The sequence below is a fragment of the Capra hircus genome, chromosome 4 (assembly GCF_001704415.2).
Source record: "Capra hircus breed San Clemente chromosome 4, ASM170441v1, whole genome shotgun sequence".
NCBI classification, from domain to species: Eukaryota; Metazoa; Chordata; class Mammalia; order Artiodactyla; family Bovidae; genus Capra; species Capra hircus.
The window spans coordinates 21,517,837-21,536,967 of NC_030811.1; the positions used below are offsets into that span (position 1 = coordinate 21,517,837).

Genomic DNA, 19,131 nt, shown 5'->3' on the forward strand with positions numbered 1-19,131 from the left:
GAATCTACCTTCCAATCCTGGGGACACAGGTTCAGTCCCTGGTGGGGGAAACTAAGATCCCATATGCCATGGGGCAACTGAGCCCGCGTGTGCTTGAGTCCGTGCTCTGCAATGAAAGGCCTGAATGCCACAACTGCAGAAAGTTCACGCACAGCAATGAAGACCCAGCACAGTCAAAATAATACAAATAAATAAATAAAACCTTTGTAAGACGAGCCTCAGATTTCAAGTAGTGCTATTTAAATATATAAAACTGCTATGAAAAACTATCTTTGGATTTAAATATAATCACCAGTGCCTTGCAAATAGTATTTTAGAGACAAATAGTATATATTAAATGGGTATTTCTACTATAAAAGACACTGCCTTTGAGAAAACAATACTGCCAGCATAGAAGCAAGAGCAATGACTTGTGACAACACGGGGAATGAGAAGGAGGAGGAAGGAACATTTGACAATTTTTTTTTTTTTAAGAAAAAGTTTTTAATCCCTCTTTTCAAACTTTCCATATATGTTTGATCAGTTGTCCCAATCAGAGCAATTCTTAATGTTCTGTTGAAAAACTGCTTGTAATAAGAAGTATCTGAAAATATGAAATGGCTTTCTTCCTTAAAAGATGAATCCAAGACTCAATCTGAAATACACATTTTGCTATGCCATCATCTTTATTACATCAGATAGAACTCTTGTAATCAATATAGTACATAAAACAAGTGAGGCAAAGACATTTGGAGGAATTCCATTTATTGTGGATGCATTTTCACAATATATATTTATTGCAGCGATCAATTATCAGTGAAAAATATTGTGTTTATAAAATTTTTAGGAATGGCAGATTCACAGAACATGCTAGTCACCTTGCAGGTTTATCTCTTAAAAAGATAACAAAGAGAACTGTAATCAAACAAGTAAACAAGGAATTTCTTTTTCAAAAAGTTAAATTCAAACCGAACAAAAATCTACCCTAAAAGTTATTCCATCCAAATACTGGAATAAAAGTCAGGATCAATCGATATATTCTCTTCTTAACTTTAGACTTTCTAGAAAAAATATATAACAGTGATCAGGAGAAGCTCTTATTCAAAAGTACAACAAAGAAACTTTATCTCGCCATAGGCCATAATTCAAACTTTGATCCATTTCACTCCAGTCGTGGGAGTCAGTGCAAACTCAGGCACTGCATGTGAATTCTAGTTCATCTTATCATAGACTCATGTCTACTCTGTCATGGGTGGGTGACATGTGCAATATTGCTGGCTTTACTTTCTTTGGCCCAGGTGTGCTAAAAGCTAGAGGAGTCAACAACTCTATTGATTTTTGAGGAAAAGAGCCTCTGGAAGGCGCTAGTCACTCCTCATGCCAGCCCTACCCCGGCAAGCTCCCCCAGGGAACACTGTGGATTAGAAAAGGGTCATTTGGGAGGCTCCCTCATTGTGGTAGGAATTGATACTAAGATAACTTTGGTAAGTCATGAGGTATAGGTTTATAGAACTACACTATATGTATAGCTCTATGCTAGAACATATTGCCAAGACACTGGAGTACTCTTATTTATTGTGAAGAATAGATGAATGCATATGAGCTAAAAGAAGATCTGATATCCAGACTGTGTGTGTACAAATGAGGTGACAGACTCTTGGGGAAAAAGATAAAACTAATGAAAATTACATATATTTTTTTGAAAGCTCAGCACATTATCAACTTATGGCAAGTACCAATGACTAATAAAGGTAGAAAAGTTTAACTAAAAAGATGTTAAAGATGTAAGTAGGTCATGACTCCTAAATAGTGGCTTTTGCTTACTTTTCTGCTTCCAGAGATTAGTCAAAGTTGGTCTTATTACATTTATTTATGGAATTCCAAGCTGTACAATTCTGTCACTAAGATTCTTGTCTTTAATTTTCAGAGAAGGAAGAGAACTCAGATAGTATTTTAGCCAATCTATTGTGAACTTGATTCTTAAGAGTGAAGTTCTGAGCAAGCTTTAAGTTTGGTAGATTTGGTACAATTCACACTGGACTTCAAGATTGCTTTTAATTATAAACTAAGTACTATGTTTTATAGAAAATGTCAATGCATTTTGACACTTTGAATCTCTCTTTCTTATAGGTTATCCAGCATTGGAAACATATCGATACCTATTCTGCCATGTTTCTATTGGCAAATATGAAATATTAATATAATATTGTGATTTTTAGTTTTTAAAAAGCAGTGATATTGGCTAGTTACAGGGACATACTGCTAAATATAATAGCCTAGCACATAAAAAAGCTTTCTACCATTAGTGTGTTTGTGTACGTGTATGCACATACATACATGATCAGGGTCATCTAAAATGTGGTTTACTATCACTACCAAAGAAATCCACAAAGCAACCAACCTAAAGAAATCAGTACCACTGTCAGCTAACATCATAATCCAATTTAGATATTCATCGACATGAAAAAAGTAATACCTTAACCGTACATCTTTCCATTTTGAAGACAAACATTATTGCAGTATCTCAAATCTGAAGCGGGTTACTTTCACAAAGTGTTATAATTGCCTATAAGATAATTTCCTCCATGCTTTATTCTAAAGTGCAGAAATGACATGACTTCTGTTTTTTTTTTTTTTTTAAACCACTAGGTTTCATTTTTCTGGATACTGCACATTCCTCAGGCAATTTCCAACTCGGATCTCCTTTTGTTGACCTTCAATGTGGCTGGTATCACTGTTCAGACACAGAGTTAGGATGATCAGTAGAAAAGTCTCTATTTCACAGCATGGGTTTCTTCAGAAACAGGCTCCTGTGCAAAGGCAGTACTTTTACCATGAACATCTCTAGACTGTGATTATTAAATATAGTGATAATATACATGGGTTTAATGGGATAATGAAAAACAAAACAAAAGGAAATGAACCCAATTTAGTAAATCAACATAAATATAAAACAGAGCAAATTAGCCCTCTTCAATTGAGCTGGTCCAGCATCTTGAGCGGCTACTTTGGGTTCTTTCTTGAACTGTCTCAAACCTGCTAAGAGAAGAAAGCTTTAAATAGGCAGGCCATGGTGTTTCAGCTAGACATTTTGTGTCAGAATAAAAAGAAAGGAATCATAATATGGCAGGAATAAATGTTCATGAAAGGGAGGATTATTGTTGGCATTTCATTTAAATATTCTCCTCTTCTTTCAGTCTATCCTTTCCTCTGTTGTTTTTTTCGCTTTCCTCTTTTTTCTTCTTTATAGTCCCTTTTTCATATCTTGATCTGGAGCCTTGCTCATGGCATTCAGGGTCAAAGAGGTTTGTTGTTGTTTTTTTTTAAACTCTACCATAAGGGCCAGGATTTTATGATATGCATCCCAAGACAGGCATGGCCAAATCAAGGCATGGCTCAGTCTAGGCCAAATCAAGGCATGATGGTAAAGTGGACTAGGCTTATCTTTAGTTCTCTCCAGTTTTTTCATTTCCTATACCCCTACCCTAGAAACTTGTCTGATCCATGGTCTTATTGTATACCATTTCTTTTCTTCTGCTAGCTGATAAAAATCTTTGCTGAGGTATTCACAAATGTTGAGTTGTTGTGAGTCTGCAATTTCAAATAGATAGTTTCATTTCAAAGGAATTATTGCATGACACTAGTGAGTTTGATGTTTCGGTCTAAAGGAGCTGTCTACTTTGCTACCTCATAAACTCAGCTCTGGGCCTGCTGGTTATGTTATTATTATTACTGTAGAAAGAGTTTCATGGTATAGATCAAAGAGGAGGGGCTGACATGTGTGAAGTCTTACCCTTTATCACAATGTTGCACAATTTCAGGGAGTACCATTTGTGTTGTATTGTATGTGAGTGGTGCTGTCTGAGTCTAACCATCCCATATCATATCTTTACTTTCTAGAACACTGGCTCAGAGGAATGCTGTCCAGAGGGGATCTATTAAACTTGTGATGATGGCCTATGGACAGCTGACATCTCCTACTCAGAAAGGAGACTATATAAACATTTGGACTGTCATTTATGAAAGATCTTTCCTAGAAGGGTCATAATGGCTTAGGCCAACAAAAGTTGTTCTTCTTTTTTTTAAAGAACAACTGAAAAATGACTCCTTTCCCTTCCACCAGGAGAAAATTGTGTAAGAAACTCAGAATGTTATATTTTCTATTGAGTATGTAATTCTCACAAAAACGCCATCATGTATAATGGTTAAGAATGCAGGCTCAGATCTGACTGCCTGAGTTTAATCCAGGCTTTGCTCCTTGTTTGTTGTGTGACTTTGAGAAAGTTACTTAACTCTCTGTGCCTCATTTTCCTCAGATCTAAATAAGGCTAATAATAATAATGGTGACTGAAAAATAAAATAAATAATGGTGGTTGGAGGGTCAAATAAGATAAGGTAGGTTGAGAAGGTAGAACAGTGTCTTGTATATAGTGTATGTTTATTACCTGTTAGCGATTTGTAATGGTGATAATTATTACTGATATTTTTAATATATTTAGTGATTATTTAGAAAGCTTATTTAAAAGTCATTTAAGTAGAAAGGCTCGGCCAGTGGATTTTATTACCAAAATGTAACAACTGAGAACTAATAGAGAAGGTGGAGTAACACACTCAGACTTAACAGCACCAGACTTAAGCACACAGAAGTAGGAAAGAGGAAGCAGTTCTTTCCCTTTTGTGAATTGTAGTGATTCTTCAGATGCTTTTGAGAGGTTCTTCAGTCCAAAGCTGCTTAAAAAGTGCGAGACAGCAAAAGAGACGCAGATGTACAGAACAGTCTTTTGGACTCTGTGGGAGAGGGAGAGGGCGGGATGATTTGGGAGAATGGCATTGAAACATGTATAATATCATATAAGAAATGAATCGCCAGTCTAGGTTCGATGCAGGATACAGGATGCTTGGGGCTGGTGCACTGGGATGACCCAGAGGGATGGTATGGGGAGGGAGGTGGGAGGGGGGTTCAGGAGTGGGAACTTATGTACACCTGTGGCGGATCCATGTTGATGTATGGCAAAACCAATACAGTATTGTAAAGTAAAAAAATTAAAAAATAAAAAAAATAAAATTCAAGTAAGTAACACTGAAAAAAAAAAAAAAGTGCTTCTGTGTATGGAGTTCTACCCTGGCCATAAGCAGACTAGCCTAATTTTACTAACTGTCACTCCCTGATTTTTCTTTTTACAATTTTCCCTCTACCAAGAGAGAAGACTGGAATTATTACTTGAAATAAAATGCTACAACAAGGGGTCCTGTTTTTAGTTTGTGCATCACTTAGGTATCGTCCAGAGTCCCCTTTATGAAGAATGAGCAGAAGATGAAAAAAAAGACAAATCCAAACATCCTTAGCTACTAGTTTTCATAGGGTAGCAAATTTTGCTAACTTCTGAATGTTATTTTAATTTTTTGTCATATTAGCCTTGAATCCTAGGCTGCTGGCAATGCGACCCCTTAGAATGGCTCCAGAAAGCAGCTTTTAAACCACCCTTCAGGGAGAGATGTTTCTTCCCTGGGCAATCTGAAAATTCTGATCTGCAAACCTGGACTTAGAATGTCTTAGAAAGAGTTTCATGGTATAGATCAATGCCCCTTTCACTAAGGGGTTTCTAGAATGTCCGGGAACCAACTCACAGATCTGGACTACTTACCTTGTGTAACAGACAAACCTACCATGTTGAAGGCTCCACGACACTGCCCTTCACTGTACCATATACAGGTCTTTAGAAACTGATGGTTACTCAGGCAAGACTCTATGGATCAGTGCTATTTCTCATTTGACCCTGGGACCTCACACTGCAGGATACAGTAGGAAATGAACCCATGAAAAACAAATCTCCCAGTAGATTACCTTAGTGGGGGAAGTGACCTTGTCCACAGATTGCTTTTCCCAGAGGTTCCTCTTGCCAGATACATCTCCTGGCCTCAAATCCTAATGAACAGAAAGCAGAAAAATTGATACGTGGCTCTTCGTATTTTCTGGCCAGGTCTAAAGAAATCACAACATGGTTGTTTATTTGTGTAGCACACTTTATCCGAGTGATGTGAAATGGTTTGAATCAAAAGGATTGCTAACCATTGTTTGACTTTATATAGACCCTGACCTATGATGTGACACGAGATTGGGCTCAAACTATCCAGCACTGAGGTCCCGTTATTCACTGAGGACTCACTGTTTATTGACCTGTAAAATTGGAATATAAGCATATTTAAAATGAGATAGCTTATTTTTAAGTTTCTATGTTCTTAGAAGTGAATAGCACATAGGTTTTAAATAATTTTTGGTATGAAAGTGAAAGTCGCTCAGTCGTGTCCGACTCCTTGCAACCTCATGGAGTCCATGGAATTCTCTAGGCCAGAATACTGGAGTGGGTAGCCTTTCCCTTCTCCAGGGGATCTTCCCAACTCAGAGATCAAACCCATGTCTCCCACATTGCAGGCGGATTCTTTACCAGCTGAGCCACAAGAGAAGCCAAGAATTTTGGAGTGGGTAGCCAATCCCTTCTCCAGGGGATCTTCCTGACCCAGGAATCAAACCAGGGTCTCCTGTATTGCAGGTGGATTCTTCATCTACTGAGCTATCAGGGAAGCCCAATTTGGGGGCATGCTCCAATATAAAATAAAAAGTTTAAAAATTAAAAAATACCTACAATAAATAAATAATTTTCAGGGGGTTGGATAAGCACTTCATCCCTTGAAATTAACTTTCTTTTTTTGGCCCCATGGCCCCCAGCCCTTAAGACTAATGCATATCAGCTGGACTTCCAGTGGCCAACCCTACATCTCTTCGCCTGAGGACTTCCTCTGGCTACAGGTGCCCACTTAGCCCACCCAGGAGGCAACCTGGATGTTCAGAGTCATCCCTAAGAGCAGTCTTCAGTCACTCATCCATGAGATTGGATGCAAGAATATTTCTTAGACTCGCTCACGCCTCAGGTAGGGTAACTCAGAAGCATGTGCTTTGTGATGGCTTCTAGGCTTTTCCCAGCGGGGTTACGTTTAAAAGCTCACATAGTGAGTTGCTTAATAAACATTCTTAATTGGCTGTTTTCTTTTCCTGCCTCACGTCCTACAGTGTTTTCTTCAGGTCCCAAGAACACTACTTGCACAGGAACCACTATTTTAGGGCAGCCCAATCTAGGACAATTTTCTAATTGCACTTTCCTCAGACTAAAATAATTTTATGTTTTCTGAGAAGCAAGTGGTAACTCAGAAGTGTATCAGGAGAAACCAGCCCCATGAAAGAAAACATTTACTACAAACTGTACCCATAAGAGAAACTGACAGGTTGATGACATATGCAAGAACCCGTGAAAATCCTGGGAAGAAAATACTAAAATATGATAACAGCCATATATCTTGTATTTTTTATTTACTACCTCATAATGAATTTGGCTTAGACAAGGATCCAAATTTCTGTTTCCATTTACTTCTCTTCTAACATTTGCTTATATTAGTCCTTGGCAAAGGCAGTTTCTGGAAAATAAATGTGTTTCACTGAAATAGTAATGTTTATTTTGGCAAACCCTTTTCTCATTAGAAGGCAAAGCTAACAGCAATTGCATTTACCCATGGACACCAGTCTAAGCGGACATATATTTTTTCATAGATAACTATTGAGATTGTAATGCTGAAGATGCACTGGTTAAATAGTATCCTGTGAAGCAGTTCAGATTTGCTTTAATCTTATTATCAGTAAATTTCTGGATTTTCATTGTGATGTGGATTCCTGATATTCTGTTAGAGAGTTACACCTATTTAACTTGGAACCAGTAAGCAACAAATCAGGTTGTTTTTGAAGAATTCCACTGTATATTCCAATGTAGGCAGAAGCTGCCAAATTGTCTGGAAGACTGTTTAAAAAATTTGGAGACTATAATCAGGAACATGCTAATGGTAGCTCTGGAAAGTGGCTATTACTACTTTATTTATTTGATTTATATAAGACAAATACTTTTTTTTTTTAATGTGAATACTCTTCTACTGAGGAAAATGAATTGTATCTCCCTTAAATCCTGCCTATGAATCTTTTGAGGTCACTTAAAGAGTTTAGAGAGTCCATTTAAAGAAAATATTAACATCCAAGTAGCTAACTGGCATTTTAAATCAAATGGGAAATATAAATGAAATTACCTGACCAGCCTACTACATTTTAGAGAAAGACCCACTCCAGAAGAACAGGGAAAAATGAAGGCAGGAGAGCAGACTTCCAGTCAACCAGAGATCAAAGAATGAAGAAGAGAATTCAGCTGAGAAGGACAAAGTTGTTTTTTTTTAAACAAAAAGAAAGATAAATTAGCATTTTAATTGCTGTATATAACACGTAGTTTAGACACAAAGAACAGATAAACCAGGTACAACAGACATATTCAGAATTTTACACAGTGACTCTGAATGAAGTCCTGTAAATTCTACCCACAAATAGCAATAGATGTCCCAGTAACGAACCAGGTACAGATCAGTGTTTAAATAAGTTATTAATTTTCAGAAACCCCAAATAATATTGATTTGACAAGCTTCTGAATGTTGTTAATTACATGAAAATTAATTCATAGCTAGTAGCATAGGATGGTTTTTATCTTAGGTGAAGTTTAGAACTGAACACGAATCTCTTTTCCTTCTTCTTAAGGTTTCACTGGATGAGCACTATTTTGGTGAGAAAATTTCTGTCTGATTTTTCCTTAATGGCCACGTGCCACACATCTGCAAACACAACCCTGGCTTTCCCCTCCACACACATATGCCAAGGAGTAGAAACCAAGTGCTAAGAATAAATCGCTTATGGCTCCCAATTAGAAGGGTGGCTTTGGGAGCCTCCTCTCTACTGTTGTCCTTAGGTAATCTTCTGACATCCTGAGCTCAGCGTCAGCCTGACCAGAATCCCCAGGCTGTCAAACTCACATGTCTGTCATGAAGAGACAGGTTAGAAACTCAAAAGCTGGAAGTAGCTGGTGGAAGAAAATTTTAAATTTTGAAAAGAGGGAATCGACAAATTAAAGAGCGCATGCCTCCACACCTCAAAAATGTGTCTGAATTATAATTTTAAAAGGGAAAATAAAGCATGATGGCCTGGTCTACACAGATCTTAGCTGCAGGCCACCAGAGTGAAACCCCCTGGATAAGACCTAGACAACAGCCTTTCTTGACCTGACTTTCTAAGCTGCCTTCCTGGATTTAACCTTTTGTCTGATAAATTTCATGTACTCATATCTACAGGATCCTTCCAGCTCTTTCCAGTAGTTTGGACATTTCCATTTCCTTTCTGTTGGATCCTTATTGTCTGTGGTTCACAATCCTGCCTTGTTGAACTCCAAGTTATTTCTTTTCCTGAATGACATGTTGCTGGTCTAAGACTCTTGGAATGTGCACAAAGCTCAAAGTTGCTTATTAAGAATACTGAAGCTGGCCTTTTATCTATAACATCAACTATGTAGCATTATCTTTCGACCTGGCCTTTATCGAGGAAGCCACATTAGTCTACAAAATCCAATGGGACATGGGGAAAAAGAGATCATTCTGATGTATACCAATTGCCACATTCTTCTTTCCTTTTCTTCTCTAGATATTAGTATAGCAGTTGCCAACCTTTTTGGCATGAGGGACCAGTTTCAAGGAAGACAATTTTTCCATGGACCAGGGGTAGGGGAGAATGGTTTCAAGATGATTCAAGTGTGTTACATTTATTGTGCACTTTATTTCCATTATTATATTACATTGTGAAATATAATGAAATAATTATACAATTCAGCAAAATGCAGAATCAGGCAGGAATGCAAGTGATAGAAAACAGCTGTAAATAAAGATGAAACTTCACTTGCTCTCCTGCCATTCACCTCCTGCTGTGTGTGACTCAGTTCCTAACAGGCCACAGATCACTACTGGTCTGTGGTCTGGGGGTTGGGGACCCCTGCCCTAGTAGACAGTCTAGCAAATTACTTATTAAATATTAGATAAAGCAGGCAATGATTTTGTAATTTCCCTGTAATGCCTGTTTGTCCTGCCATTTTTAGGCGGTCATCAGTAATTCCCAGAAAGTATGGATTTTTGTGGAAACCTTTACTCAGCTATACCTATTGTAATACTAACCGAATTGAATCTTTTTAACCCTCCCATTAGGATGAAATAGATGACAGGCTTATCAGTTAAAGTGTTGATAAAAGAGTATGAGTCAGGTCCTTGACCAAATATATGAGTATAATCTGGGACTGAAATGAAACACGATTGCAAATACATGTAAAAAACTGATCACCTCCTTCAGCAATGTGCCTTATTCATCCAAGAAGAAAGAATAGAAACATACACCTCTTTCTTATTATGTTGCTATCATGAGAAGTCTTAAATGGGTCCACAAACTTGGTGAACTTGTATTACATGCAATGTTTTAGGGGAGAGGGTTCTTAGATTTCATTAGGTTTTCAAAGGGGTCCATAATTCAATAAGGTTGATAAACACTGGTCTGGAACCATAAAACTTTATATAAACTGCCATTAAAAGATAATTTCCATTCTTTATATCACCTGGGGGTGCTGGGGAAACTTGAGGCACTAAAGATCACATACCTTGAGGGTATCATCCCTTGCTTTGTGTGTGCTAAGTCACTTCAGTCATGTCTGACTCTTTTTGACCCTGTGGACTGTAGCCTGACAGATTCCTGTCCATGGGATTTCCAGGCAAGAATACTGGAGTGGGTTGCTATGCCTTCTCCAGGGAATCTGCTTGACCCAGGGATTGAACATGTGCCTCTTAAGTCTCCTACACTGGTAGGCGGGTTCTTCACCACTAGGGCCACCCAGAAAGCCCTACTATCTCCTTTTATAGGCCTTCTTTCATATATCTGAGGGCTTCCCTGATGGCCCAGAGGGCAAAGAATCTGCCAGCAATGCAGGAGCCACAGGAGATGTGGGTTCAATCCCTGAGTCAGGAATATCCTCTGAAGGAGGAAATGGCAACCTACTCCAATATTTTTGCTGGAAAAATCCCATGGACAGAGTAGTCTCAGGGGGTATAGTCCACAGTCACAGTCTATATCTACTAGGAGTGGGAAAAAGATTTCTTTTCAATATATTAACTTTCCAGTTGTAAACTGGGGGTTCACATTAGTTTTATATCTCTGTGAGGCCTTTAGTAAAGAATCTCAGGCTAAATATTAATTGATTATAAGGAACTGTACCTAAGAAGGGTATAGAAATATTTCCATTTTTTCTTTTTTCAGTTGGAAAGGTGATAAACTCTAGTGACTTTGGAGATTAAACATGGAGCCAATGGGTGCAATTAAATGCTCAATGGTGCAGAGACCTAGGGTTTGCGAAGCTTTTCTTCTTCCTCTGGAATGGGGTGGTTGTGACATCAGTCTTTTGCTACCTTGGGCACCAACAAAGCTATAAAAGCCAACTGAAGAGAGAAAGCTCATCAGTGTACAGTAGGGAGCTTCATAAGGCTTTTGATTATAATGATAAATGCAAGGCAACTATCATATACATTCAATGAAAAGGTTAAAAGAATATTTTTAGTAAGAAATCCATGCTTAATAAGAAGATTTTAAATTTCCAAAAATAACATTCATAACCAGTTTTTATAGTTTCTAGTCTTACTGTTGTTTTGTCTTTAATGGCTTTCCTTTGGAGGTGTTGACAAGGAAATTACAGCAATTATTTCAACAACTACCTAATCACTGTATTTTTGTGTTAAGTTACAGAAATTAGGCAAATTAGAAAATGTGAGTTCGATGGCCAGCGTAACACTGTAAGTCTAGGGGTGCTCTTGACAGAGAAATGGCCAAGATGATTTGACATTTTCAAATTCCTAGCTTAACTCATAGAACAGAAACTAAACACGCAGACAGTTAACAGGGTAAATCTGAACTGCCTCAGCGTTGTGGGAGGAGAGGTGATGACAGTTCCGTTTTACCTTCTGGGCAATGACTGCTGCTCGGGACTGCTCTCTCTCATCTGAGCCCCTCCTTGTTTGTTACTCAGCAGGCGCAGCCAAGAACAGGGGCCCTGTTTTTCCCAGACAAATACCCCAACAGCCTGTTTTCTTCTGTTGCTGGAAGCTGAGCTATCAAAGGCATTCAGAAAAACCTGGAGCTACTTACAGAAGGCTTGGGAGCAGGCGACTTGCTTCCCTCGGGCGTTTTGGTTAGCCATTCATTGATGCGGCTGGAGACCCCCACCTTCAAGCCAGCAGTTTCCTGTAAAGGTCAAGCGTCCAATGTTGAAGGGAAAAAAAAAAACTACCTGCAAATTCAAAGCAACCTCAAAATACTATTCGGTATTATTTCATACAGCACCAATCAATTACCGATCATTATATGGACTATTTTAAGGAAAATAAACCTTGAACTTGATACTGAAAGCATATGATATCTGGTTTTCTTCCTTCTGCACTTCACACCTCCCCTGCCAATCCCAAGGTTAGTGATGAACTCCGGGCATTGTATTTAGAGGCCTCTGGCCAGGGCATACTATAGAACCTCGGGAACACACTCTTTCTGAGCTTGCTTTTGTGGTCATTGCAAAAGAACGTAAGAATTATACTTTCTTCACTGCTTTTGTAATTAACTACGTAATTCCTAAAAAAAATAAAGAAAAGGAAAAAAAAAGGTGGCGGGGGGGAATCCAACCTCCAGAATGAAAAGACAGCAATCCTTGCTCACCTTGTTTGGTGTGCCTGAAGCAGTGGGGGATGAGAACACATTTCCTTTCTCCCACATGCTCTTGATGTTGCGGACACCTTCGGCAGGAACAGGAAGGTCCGAGGCTGCTGGCTTTGTAGGTTTTGCAGCTTTTGTTCCCTGAAGTATGTGAATTATTTTTAGGATTGGCGCTGATAAGTTTGTTCTCATAAAACTATAGCGAGCCTGTCCTCCTCAACATTATCACTCAACAAATTCATTGGGTAAACACCTTCACCAAAAATGACTCATAATTTCTATACATTTTGATAACATCTCTATTTCCAAATAAACCATTATATCTACTTCAGAGGATCTTTTCAAATTGAAATATGCTTTTCATTAGCATCTCCCCACCCCCCACTTATTGTTATAGTGATATGCTACTTCATTTCTTCAACAGACACTTCTTGAGTGCCTGCTATGTGCAAGGCACTATCCTAGGCTCTGGGGACATGGTGGCACTCAAGATAGTCTGCTCTGTAAGCCCCACTGGACTGACATTAATAGGACAGATGGTAACTAGTTATTCAGTATTATTTCATGTTGCAATAAGTGCTATGAAAGATGAGTGTGGAGCTGAAAGCATGCCAAGAGACCACACAACAGGGCAGTGGTACTTAGTTTAGGGGGCTTCCCAGGTGGCTCAAGTGGTAAAGAATCCACCTGCACTGCAGGAGATGCAGGAGGCATGGGTTTGATCCCAGGGTTGGTAAGATTCCCTGAAGGAGGGCACAGCAACCTACTCCTGTATTCTTGCCAGAAAAATCCCATGAACAGGGGAGTCTGGCAGGCTACAGTCCAAAGGGTTGGAAAGAGTCAGACAAGACCGTGCAACTGAGCACGCACTTTTTTAAGGGGGGCAAAAGTAGTCCACTTTGAGGACGAGACGTTTAAACCCAGATCTGATGGAAGACTTCAAAGAGGTTGGTGAAGGAAAGCACAAACACCGTTTCATGCAGAGCTAACAGTATATGCCAAGGACCAAAGATAGGGATATGCCAAAACATTGAGAAAGACTGAGAGACCACTGCATGGAGAATATACTAGAAGAAGGAATGAACAGGTGTAAAAAAGAAACATGTGCCTCCAAGATACTTTTCCAGCAGTAGTGATGCACATACCCTGAGTCATGCAGTTTCTCTCCTGGTCCTGCTTTGGGGCCTGTGGCTGTGTCATCAAGGTGGGCAGCCAGGGTGAGTGGCCCCACGGCTGGACTACGTAAAGGCTGAAGCCATAGTCTTGGCCTCATTAACCCTGTTAGAGTTATGGCCAATTCAACCGCAGAAGAAAACTATTTGCAACTTGTCTTATTTGTCTTATATTTTAGTGGCCATTTCATCTTCTGAAAATCTCCTCGTGAATGTTAGGACTTGATTATTCACTTGATAAACCATCCAGAACTCTTTCTTATTCCCTCTCATCATTTGTTACAAACTATTTGATAGGCATCTCCACTCTGCAGTACAAAGGACAGGATCTAATCAAATCAAACTGATCCAGTTACATCATAGCAGACCACTAAAACTAAAGTCTACACAAACGAGGAAAAAAAAAATCAGTACTGCATCTTGATCAATGGCACCCTACCCTCTTAGTGCTTTGGTACTTGGAAATATACACTATTTCCAAATAGAGTAGAACTCCTAGGTTAACTGGGGTCGGGGGAGTGGGGGGAAGAAAGTTGGATTAGACAGAGGCATAAAACTATGATCCTTCAAATATAAAACAATCAATTTGAAATTGACTATTAAATCCCAGCTGGCTATCATCTTTATATTAATTTATACTATCAATTTATTTGATAATAAAAGTTCTTATAGACAAAGAAGGACTAATCATGGTTGTAAAGGACCTGTTTAAACTATATATGGGAACACCGTTTATAAGGAATTAAGAATATTGAAGATATACTTGTGAACATATAAATAATACAGTTAAGTAACAAACTCATTCATTAAAAAAATTACACCTTCACTAAAGAATACTCAGGTGGAAAGTAGTAAATAACAATTTATTTAAAACTTTTCTATAATTTATCTTTACTATTGCTTTTTCTATAACTAGTTCAAAATAATAAAGCATCATTAACATTCTAACACTACTGGACTTGATTATTGTCCTAAGTGTTTCTCTGATTGTTTCTACAGTCAGAGTCGATTTCTGTTTGACCATAATACAGAGGCTACAGTCTGTGGGTTCGCACCGAGTCAGACACGACTGAGTGACCAACACTTTCACTTCAGTTTTCTAACATCGAGGACATCTCTCACCTCAATTGCACTGGTGTATTGCTCCAGTCTGCTGTCAATCTTGGAGACTACTGCTGCTTGATGAGTTGATTTGACACCACTGTTAAGTAAATAAACACACACAGACATGCATAGAAATATGAGAGAATTTTTCCATTACATATAATGGTTGATGATTCTCAATCCAACAATCAACCATATTTACCTTTTCTGCACAGACTTATTCAAAAATTCTGCTCGCTCTTCTATCTAGGAATAGGAAAAAAAACAAAACCAGTTAATATTTTCAGCTTATAAAGAGGGTTTCTCAGTCCATACTATTATTTTCCCTGAACCTGGGGAATAAAAGCACCAAAGAGTGCCAAAGAGTAAGAGGGTGCTGTGCACAACACCTCTGCTAGGGAGGAAAATGACATATTAGGTATTTCATAATGAGGTTTGTGAGCCTGGGAGATGAAGGTAGGACTGGCAGAAGAAATATGAAGAGAAATACGAAGTTCTGGAAACAAAGACTAGATAGAATGGAATAAAAATGCCTCTGAAATAACACAAAACAATCACATTTCAAGACTAACTTTTTTGTTTTTGCTTTCTGACATACTTTAATTTTTTTTTCATTTTTTATTGGGGTATAAATGATATAACATTAGTTTTAGGTATATAACATAATGATTTGATATTTGTATATATAAGAATGATAATCAGGAACTGTGATCTATTCACTTGCTGCTTAGCCTGGTTTCCTAATTTTGATAGCTATTACTGAACTTAATTTGCCCTGAATGTAGAAGACTGACGTGGGGCTGAGTGAAACTGGGGCACAGCTCACCAGGAATGGCTGAGGCTTCTCAAGAAAACTCTAGGAGTCCAAGTGGGAAATAAGGAAATAAGCCCAGAGAAACTGCTATGAGCATACTGATGGAGAGTTTAGTATTTTTTTCTAAAGCTAGAAATTTTTGCTACAACTAAAGCTGCTAAATCAAGCATTGTATTTTACTAAAACTGCATCACTCAAATCCAAATGTTCTTCATAAGCCAGCAAATATTTGTTGACTCCTCATGATACCCAACTCCAGGCTAGAAATAGCCTTTGCCATGCATCCTCTGTCATCAGCATATAGTAACACCTTCGCATACGACAGCATGTGCAAAGCACACAGGTCCATTTTCTGTCCTGTTCAGGAATCTACTAGATTATAGTTACTGTAGACTGGTGCATATCAACAACCTCAAATAAGCAGATGATATGACTCTAACGGCAGAAAGCAAACAGGAACTAAAGGCCTTTTGATGAGGTTGAAAGAGGAGAGTGAAAAAGCTGGCTTAAAACTCAATGTTCAAAAAACTAAGATCATGGCATCTGGTCCCATCACTTCATGGCAAATAGATGGGGAAAATGTAGAAATAGTGACAGATTTTATTTTCTTGGGCTCCAAAATCACTACGGATGGTGACTACAGCCATGAAATTAAAAGACGCTTGCTCCTTGAAAGGAAAGCTATGACAAACCTAGACAGTATATGAAAAAGCAAAGACATCACTTTGCTCACAAAGGTCCATATAATCAAAGCTATGATGTTGAAGCTGAAACTCCAATACTTTGGCTACCTGATGTGAAGATCTGACTCATTTGAAAAGACCCTGATGTTGGGAAAGATTGAGGGCAGGAGGAGAAGGGGATGACAAGGATGAGATGGTTGGATGGCATCATCAACTCAATGGACATGAGTTTGGGTGAACTCCGGGAGTTGGTGGTGGACAGGGAGGCCTGGCGTGCTGCAGTTTAAGGGGTCACAAAGAGTCGGACACGACTGAGCAACTGAACTGAACTGAACTGAACTGATGGTTTTTCTGGTAGTTAAATAGAGATGTGAGCATTGGCCAATAGAGAAAGCTGAGTGCCAAAGAATTTATGCATTCAAATTGTGGTGCTGGAGAAGACTCTTGAGAGTCCTTTGGACAGCAAGGTCAAACCACTCAATCCTAAAGGAAATCAACCCTGAATATTCATTGGAAGGACTGCTGAAGCTGAAGCTCCAATACTGTCTACTTGATGCAAAGAGCTGACTCATTGGAAAAGACCTTGATGGTGGGAAAGATTGAGGGCAGGAGGAGAAGAGGCGACAGAGGATGTGATGCTTGGATAGTATCACCAATTCAATGGACACGAGTTTGAGCAAACTTGGGGAGATACTAAAGGACAGCGAAGCCTGGCGTGCTGCAGTCCACGGGGTCACAAAGAATTGGGCACAACTTAGCAACTGAACAACAACAAGAATAGGTCAGCAGCTGACCTTCCCCTACAATCTTCAAAATGTCAAAGGCTTTTTCTAGACTATTGGCCTAGGACTCACAGATTATTAATAAATAACCTTAAGCTTTTTGGAAAACATGCTTCACTCCTAATATCAGTTAAACAATACTTTTATAGATGCTAGTGAGGGCACTTCATCCTTTCCAATGATTTCTTACAAAGATAAAATCAAACTCATTAAAATTAAACTTTATGCAAAAATGTGCTATAGGTATCCCCGAGTTTATGAAGTGAAAAGGGTTTCAAACCTTTATTTTTCTGATTTTAACATGAACTTAGAAGTGCATTTCTGGAGGAAAAGTTCCCAGCTAAACTTTTTCTGAATGAGATAAACTATATTAGAACCACACAATGTACTGGCACTTATAATATTATTCACTCATCTATCCATCCAATCTTTATCCCTGCCAACCTGTTTGTCACACAACCAACAAACCAATAAATTATATGTGAGTACCGCTTACTCCTTGGAAGAAAAGTTATGACCAATCTAGATAGCATATTCAAAAGCAGAGACATTATTTTGCCAACAAAGGTCCGTCTAGTCAAGGCTATGGTTTTTCCTGTGGTCATGTATGGATGTGAAAGTTGGACTGTGAAGAAAGCTGAGCACCGAAGAATTGATGCTTTTGAACTGTGGTGTTGGAGAAGACTCTTGAGAGTCCCTTAGACTGCAAGGAGATCCAACCAATCCATTCTAAAGGAGATCAGTCCTGGGTGTTCTTTGGAAGGAATGATGCCAAAGCTGAAACTCCAGTACTTTGGCCACCTCATGCGAAGAGTTGACTCACTGGAAAAGACTCTGATGCTGGGAGGGATTGGGGGCAGGAGGAGAAGGGGACGACAGAGGATGAGATGGCTGGATGGCATCACTGACTCAATGGATGCGAGTTTGAGTGAACTCTGGGAGTTGGTGATGGACAGGGAGGCCTGGTGTGCTGCGATTCATGGGGTCGCAAAGAGTCAGACACGACTGAGCGACTGAACTGAACTGAACTGAACCTATTATATAAAAAACCAATGATGTATAAGACAGGGCTCCAATTCTGTACAGAGTCAGTAGGGGAGACTAGCAGAACAGATAAATGAAAAATTTTAAATTCAGTGGTAGATAAACAGCAAAGTCCTACTGTAAAGCACAGGGAACTACATCCAGTCTCCTGGGACAAATCATAATGGAAAAGAATATTAAAAGAATGTATATATGTGTAAAACTGAGTCACTCTGTTCTACAGAAGAGACTGGCACAACACTGCAAATCAACTGTACTTCAATAAAAATAAAAATCTAAAAATTATTAAAAAACTAAACGGTAGGTACCATATTAAAGGTTAAAAAATGGGAGAGTTGGAGAAAGTTTTTCAGATGTTCTGGTATTTAAGCTGAATTTTATAGTTTATAGTTTACACAGCTTTATAAATGAGTTCATGAAAGTGAGGGTGGGGAGTGTGTGCGTTGGAGGGGAGAGGACATTTGTAGCAGAGCAGACACATATGCAAAGGTTTGGGGAACCAAGAAGCAAGCGGAGCAGTGGGGCTGAAGAATGGAGAACCGCTCAGTGTGGGGGAAGGACAGCAAACAGGGGAGACAGAGAGGGCGCCTGTTCTTTGTAGCACCTCTAGCATCGTTCTGACCTGGGGATCACCTTATTAATGTTAGCCATCACATTTATTCACATTATGGCTCTCAGACTCTAACATCTCCTTTTGTATCTACAGTATCCAATACATCACATTTTGTCAGGACTTACTGATATATTTTTGCTGGCAAATGCCTGCACTTAGTGACTCTGGGTAATGTAACAATTTCTACTAAATTCGTAAATTACTTGTTCAGTGAGTTTAAAGAGAGAAACTGTTTCTTCTATAAACCAAGAGGTGGCAGTGTGGTCCTAATAAAACGGGAAAATCACACGCATT

At 38.8% G+C, this 19,131-nt stretch overlaps 1 protein-coding gene across 13 annotated transcripts in view; it reads right to left on the reverse strand.

Moving 5' to 3' along the window:
* Positions 638-19,131, reverse strand: part of CALD1 (caldesmon 1) — a 232,720-nt gene continuing 214,226 nt past the window's right edge. For 10 of the 13 annotated variants that reach the window (XM_018046901.1, XM_018046904.1, XM_018046903.1 and 7 more), the window contains 6 exons: positions 15,104-15,147; positions 14,920-14,998; positions 12,629-12,766; positions 12,068-12,163; positions 5,825-5,905; positions 638-3,018 (listed from right to left, as the gene is read on the reverse strand). In XM_018046901.1, the coding sequence (XP_017902390.1) occupies positions 3,010-3,018; positions 5,825-5,905; positions 12,068-12,163; positions 12,629-12,766; positions 14,920-14,998; positions 15,104-15,147 (447 nt within the window). In that variant the 3' untranslated portion in view covers positions 638-3,009. Of the gene's footprint in view, positions 3,019-5,822; positions 5,906-8,106; positions 8,223-12,067; positions 12,164-12,628; positions 12,767-14,919; positions 14,999-15,103; positions 15,148-19,131 lie in introns of those variants that run through there. The other 3 variants (XM_005679491.3, XM_018046909.1, XR_001917943.1) reach the window with 2 other exon arrangements.